Genomic DNA, 6,160 nt, shown 5'->3' with positions numbered 1-6,160 from the left:
TATATATATATATATATATATATATATTGCATATGAAGAAAACAAGTAACATTAGCAAATTTACAAAAATACTAATAACATAAAATAAAATAATAGCGCAGAGTAAACTAAGAACGAACAGATAAAAAAATAAACCGACGAAATAAATTGTAAAACAATAGTATTCACAATTCTTTCCCAATAATATTCGCAATTCACTGTACCTATTACTTTCACACTAATTGTATGACTTTTTAACTTTGCTTTGTGCACTTTATGATCTATAATCTTTTTAATCTACATTCCTTTATATAAGCCTACAAGATATGCAAACCATCCCGGAAATAGACCATGTGACTCAAGCTGAGCCAATGAGACTGACAGCTCTCCTCGGGTCACATGTCATATGACTCGCGTTTTGACAGTTTCAGCGCTTTTTTACTGTCATCTCATTGTGTAGCCCGAACAGACCAGCAGTCCGACAGCTCTGAAACACGACTGAAGTGTCCAGTAGCATGGCCCACACCGGCATACACTCTCAGCCCGTGCGGTCTTGTTTGCTCTTAGTTGTCGTCAGTGTGTGGGTGCAGCAGGTGGATGGAGTCTGGCCGCTGCCGCAGCAGCTCGATCAGTCCGCGGACAGAAACAGTCTGAGTCCTCAGCGGTTCTCCTTCATTTACGGAAGGGACTCGGCCGCGCAGACTGGATGCTCCGTCCTGGACGCTGCTTTCAAAAGATACTTCTCCATCATATTCCCTGACTTCACGAAAGGATCAGGTCTGCTGATGTCTGAGAATAAATCAATCAGATATACTTCCGTCAGTAGCGTAACTACAGTCAGTGCAGGCAGTGCAGCCGCACTGGGGCCCGCAAGAGCAAGGACATGTTTGTGTGCATTTTGTTTTGTGCTTTTACCAGAACAAAGCGTACGATCGTCTGTGTGAAGACTGCGCATTGTGCACGAGTGCAAGAGAGAACCCATAACAGCAGCAAAGAGAGAACTGATAACAACATTCCAGCGATAGATCGCCTGTTGTTTAACACAGACCAACGAATTTGTTATTAAATGGAGAAGTTTCTTTAGGTACATCCGTGCGTGCCGCGAGATGTTGCAAAAAGTGGTGGGGGGTCGTGGGGAGCATTTTTTGTTCGTTAAATGTAAGGTTTTTTTTAAGTAACGACCAAGCGGCCAGCGGCAGACAGTGAGCTGATCATAGTCTATGTTTGATCAATTTACCCTTCTCAGATCATCACGACTAAACGATATAAATGTGCGCTATTAGGCGCATATCTAATCGTTTGTGTGAAGAGTGAAAGCTGAAGCGTACTTCGCAGCACATGGAGGCGCCAGCGCGATCACTCACTTGCATTTTTTTCTTAATAGTGGAAACAACTTAAAATACGCCGTAATTTTTGCTCATAAAGGTAAGAGTAATACATTCGGAAATGTAAAGGGTCTACTTTTATTTGTGTGCATTCACAATATCAACAAAACGTTGTGCTTTTATAAAATAAATAGGAAAACAGAGGATGCGCTTGCAGTCTCGTCTTGGAACAGGAGGCTTCAACAATGATGAACCGAAACTCAACAAATTGAGTCAGATATGATAAATATATATGATAAATATATCTATAGAAAGCTTTAAATTACTACTTTAAAACGAAATAAAAACTCTTTCATTATGTAAACCGTAAAGATGCATTTCTCTCTAAAGGCTTGCTTATATGGGTTCCCTTCTAGACACGAGCGCTGTGTGTTTGTATGTGCTTCATAACCGTGCACCCCAGGGGGCCCGTAGTAATAGCCTGCACTGGGGCCCGCCATTACTAAGTTACGCCACTGACTTCCGTGTAGTTGGATGGATGTGTAACGTTACTGTGTAACATATAAACAAGACGGTAACATAAAACTTGTTTAGAAATCATCTATTTAAAAATATGAAATGATAAAGTTTTCTAAAAATATTTTATTAATGAATGCAGTTTGTTAAAAACATCATCCCAGTCAGTGATATCATTAAAATGGAGCTGTTCCAGTTTACGTATGATTTAAAAGTAATGAAAAGCCAAATAAAAATGTATCCGCTTTTCTTTTTATCTTATTTATTTATTTATTTATTATTTTTATTTTTTATTTATTTTGTTTGTATTATTTTATATATGTTTTTTTTTTTATTAATTTTTTTTTACACGTTTTAAGAAGAAATGTGCACAAACACGTTTTTTTTCTGTTCTCTTGGCTCTGTGCAGAATCCCTAAGGGGACATGGCCATGGGGAAAAAACTTTGCATTTGCTCACAAAAATTTTGTGATGGAAATGAGGTGGGAGGAAAAAAATTCTGTGCTTTTGAGAGACAACCCAAAGTTCTATAGCTAAAGTTTCACATTCTCTCGCTAAACATTTAGCATTCTATCGCTAAAGTATTGCGTTCCACTGAGAATATTTGCGTTCTCTCGCTCGCCATTGGTATTCTATCGGTAAAGTATTGCTTTCCCCTGAAAAATGTTGTGTTCTCTTGCTCGACATTTGTGTTCTATTATTAAAGTATTGCGTTCCCCCAAGAAACTTTGCATTCTCTCGCTCGACATTTGCATTCTGTCGGTAAAGTATTGCATTCCCCCAAGAAACTTTGCATTCTCTCACTCAACATTTGCATTCTATCTGTAAAGTATTGCATTCCCCCAAGAAACTTTGCATTCTTTCGCTCGACATTTGCGTTCTCTTGCTCAATATTTGCGTTCTATCGGTAAAGTATTGCGTTCCCCCAAGAAACTTTGCATTCTCTCGCTCGACATTTGCGTTCTCTTGCTCAATATTTGCGTTCTATCGGTAAAGTATTGCGTTCCCCCAAGAAACTTTGCATTCTCTCGCTCGACATTTGCGTTCTCTTGCTCAATATTTGCGTTCTATCGGTAAAGTATTGCGTTCCCCCAAGAAACTTTGCATTCTCTCGCTCGACATTTGCGTTCTCTTGCTCAATATTTGCGTTCTATCGGTAAAGTATTGCGTTCCCCCAAGAAACTTTGCATTCTCTCGCTCGACATTTGCGTTCTCTTGCTCAATATTTGCGTTCTATCGGTAAAGTATTGCGTTCCCCCAAGAAACTTTGCATTCTCTCACTTGACATTTGCAATGTATTGGTAAAGTATTGCATTCCCCCAAGAAACTTTGCATTCTCTCGCTCGACATTTGCGTTCTCTTGCTCAATATTTGCGTTCTATCGGTAAAGTATTGCGTTCTATCGGTAAAGTATTGCATTCCCCCGAGAAACTTTGCATTCTCTCGCTCGACATTTGCATTCTATCGGTAAAGTATTGCGTTCCCCGAGAAACTTTGCTTCTCTCGCTCGATATTTGTGTTCTGTATGTAAAGTATTGTGTTCCCCGAGAAACTTTGCATTCTCTCGCTCGACATTTGCGTTCTCTTGCTCAACATTTGCGTTCTATCGGTAAAGTATTGCGTTCCCCGAGAAACTTTGCTTTTCTCGCTCGACATTTGTGTTCTATATGTAAAGTATTGTGTTCCCCGAGAAACTTTGCATTCTATCACTCAACATTTGCGTTGTCTCACTTGACATTTGCATTCTCTTGCTCAACATTTGCGTTCCCCCGAGAATTTTTGCGTTCTCTCACTTGACATTTGCATTCTCTTGCTCAACATTTGCGTTCTCTCGCTAGACATTTGCGTTCTCTTGCTCAACATTTGCATTCTATCGCTCAGCATTTGCGTTCTATCGGTAAAGTATTGCGTTCCCCCAAGAAACTTTGCATTCTCTCGCTTGACATTTGCATTCTATTGGTAAAGTATTGCGTTCCCCCAAGAAACTTTGCATTCTCTCGTTCAACATTTGCATTCTCTCGCTCAACATTTGCATTCTATCGGTAAAGTATTGCGTTCCCCCAAGAAACTTTGCATTCTCTCGCTCAACATTTGCGTTCTCTCGCTCAACATTTGCGTTCTCTTGCTCAACATTTGCGTTCTCTCGCTCAACATTTGCGTGCTCTCGCTCAACATTTGCGTGCTCTCGCTCAACATTTGCGTTCTCTCGCTCGACATTTGCGTTCTCATTTGCGTTCTTCTCGCTAGACATTTGCATTCTATCGGTAAAGTATTGCGTTCCCCCAAGAAACTTTGCATTCTCTCGCTTGACATTTGCATTCTATTGGTAAAGTATTGCGTTCCCCCAAGAAACTTTGCATTCTCTCGCTTGACATTTGCATTCTATTGGTAAAGTATTGCGTTCCCCCAAGAAACTTTGCATTCTCTCGCTTGACATTTGCATTCTATTGGTAAAGTATTGCGTTCCCCCAAGAAACTTTGCATTCTCTCGCTCAACATTTGCGTTCTCTCGCTCAACATTTGCGTTCTCTTGCTCAACATTTGCGTTCTCTCGCTCAACATTTGCGTTCTCTCGCTCAACATTTGCGTTCTCTCGCTCGACATTTGCGTTCTCTCGCTCAACATTTGCGTTCTATCGGTAAAGTATTGCGTTCCTCTGAAAAAAGTCTGCTTTCTCTCGCTTGACATTTGCGTTCAATCAGTAAAGTATTGCGTTCCCCCCAAAAAGTCTGCTTTCTCTCGCTTGACATTTGCATTCTCTCGGTAAAGTATTGCGTTCCCCCGAACAAGTTTGCTTTCTCTCGCTCCACATTTGCGTTCTATCGGTAAAGTATTGCGTTCCCCCAAAAAAGTCTGCTTTCTCTCGCTTGACACCACTGTATAATGAGTTTGAGCTCTTGCCTTCGGGTAGAAGATTCAGGATACCGGTGTTTTTTAAAAATAGAGGGAAAAAATCTTTTATAACACAGGCAGTGAAGTTCTTAAATGAAAGATAGGAAAGAAAGATTATTATTATTTTTTTCTCTCTCCTCCCCTCTCCCCTTTTATTTTTATTTTTATGTAATGAGCAGGTCTCATTCAGTAATTAGCACTTCTTGATTAATTGATGTTAAATTGTATTGTTTCTATTGTGAAATTTATGTTGTATTGTCGTTTGTGAGAACCGCATATTGAAACAAGACACTGAAACAAAATTTCCCCAAGGGGATAAATAAAGTTACTACTACTACTACTAAAGACTCAACCCGCCTGGGGTGAGATAACTACGCAGCAGAGATGGCAGCGAACGACTGCCAGGGAAAGACACGGGCTTACCGTGAGGGGAGCCGTACCGTGGAAGAATACACATGTGGGATCACCCGAAGGGGGAATCACTACACACGGGCACCTAGCCCAGCACAAGGGCTGACCTTGGGCATGCACACGAGTGCTGAGCCTGGCGTCTGGCGCTCCGCCTCGCCTGACCGCCGAGGGTGCGGGAGGAACTTCAACAGGGTTCGCCATGGGGAACTGAACTGAGAAGCAAAAAAGCGCACGTATCCGGTCCGTAGAGGGGACTGGCGCAGCAAGTGTGATCGACACCGAGTGGGTCCGGTGTTACTGCCTAACTGAGGCGAGTACACGAGAGGACACAGGCTCTACACGGAGATTACAGAATCTCGCAAACGTGTTAGGCGTTCCCCAGTCAGCAGCTCTACAGATGTCTGCTATCGAGGCGCCCCAGCGCCAATGCCCAAGAAGATGCCACTCCTCTCGTAGAGTGTGCTGTCACTCCGAGGGGGCATGGTAAACGTTGGGCCTGGTATGCTAGGACTATAGCCTCCACTAACCAGTGGGCAAGTTTCTGTTTGGAGACAGCCTTTCCCTTCTGCTGTCCTCCGAAGCAGACAAAGAGCTGGTCTGAGGTCCTGAAGCTCCGCGTACGGTCCACGTAAATGCGCAGAGCGCGAACGGGACAGAGCAGAGCGATGGCTGGGTCTGTCTCCTCCCGGGGCAGCGCTTGCAAGTTCACCATCTGATTCCTAAAAGCCGTGGTGGGAACTTTGGGCACATATCCAGGCCGGGGTCTCAGGACAACGTGAGAGTCGGCCAGTCTGAATTCCAGGCACGTCATCGACCGAAAATGCCTCGAAAGTCCTCCCATCCTGATTAAACATTAACTGGGGGGGATGTCCACATACCCTTGGGCCGCCCCACCGTCGAGGATGGTGAGGACGGAGAAGGCACCAAGCCTGTTTCGGGCAGAAAAAGGTGCCTTCCAAGACCGGCTTGCGCCCCCAGGAACCAATCGTCCAGCCTCAAGCGTTCGGGAGAAGGAGGAGGCCTCCAGTGCAGCCCGAC

The 6,160-nt window shown here is 43.2% G+C and overlaps 1 protein-coding gene across 5 annotated transcripts in view; it reads left to right on the top strand.

Annotated features, from left to right (window-relative positions):
* hexa (hexosaminidase A (alpha polypeptide)) overlaps nt 1-6,160 on the top strand; it is a 27,564-nt gene that overhangs the window by 11,198 nt on the left and 10,206 nt on the right. The window contains exon 1 of one of the 5 annotated variants that reach the window (XM_016559347.1): nt 300-756. The exons of 1 other annotated variant lie outside the window; for it this stretch is intronic. In XM_016559347.1, coding sequence (XP_016414833.1) covers nt 495-756 — 262 coding nt within the window. In that variant the 5' untranslated portion in view covers nt 300-494. Of the gene's footprint in view, nt 1-299; nt 757-6,160 lie in introns of those variants that run through there. 3 more of the 5 variants (XM_016559321.1, XM_016559315.1, XM_016559329.1) reach the window with 3 other exon arrangements.

This window comes from Sinocyclocheilus rhinocerous, unplaced genomic scaffold (genome assembly GCF_001515625.1).
Source record: "Sinocyclocheilus rhinocerous isolate Xijiao unplaced genomic scaffold, SAMN03320098_v1.1 scaffold4964, whole genome shotgun sequence".
NCBI classification, from domain to species: domain Eukaryota; kingdom Metazoa; phylum Chordata; class Actinopteri; order Cypriniformes; family Cyprinidae; genus Sinocyclocheilus; species Sinocyclocheilus rhinocerous.
Note: the sequence above shows the minus strand (reverse complement) of the source record. Positions and strands in the feature narration are given on the sequence as shown.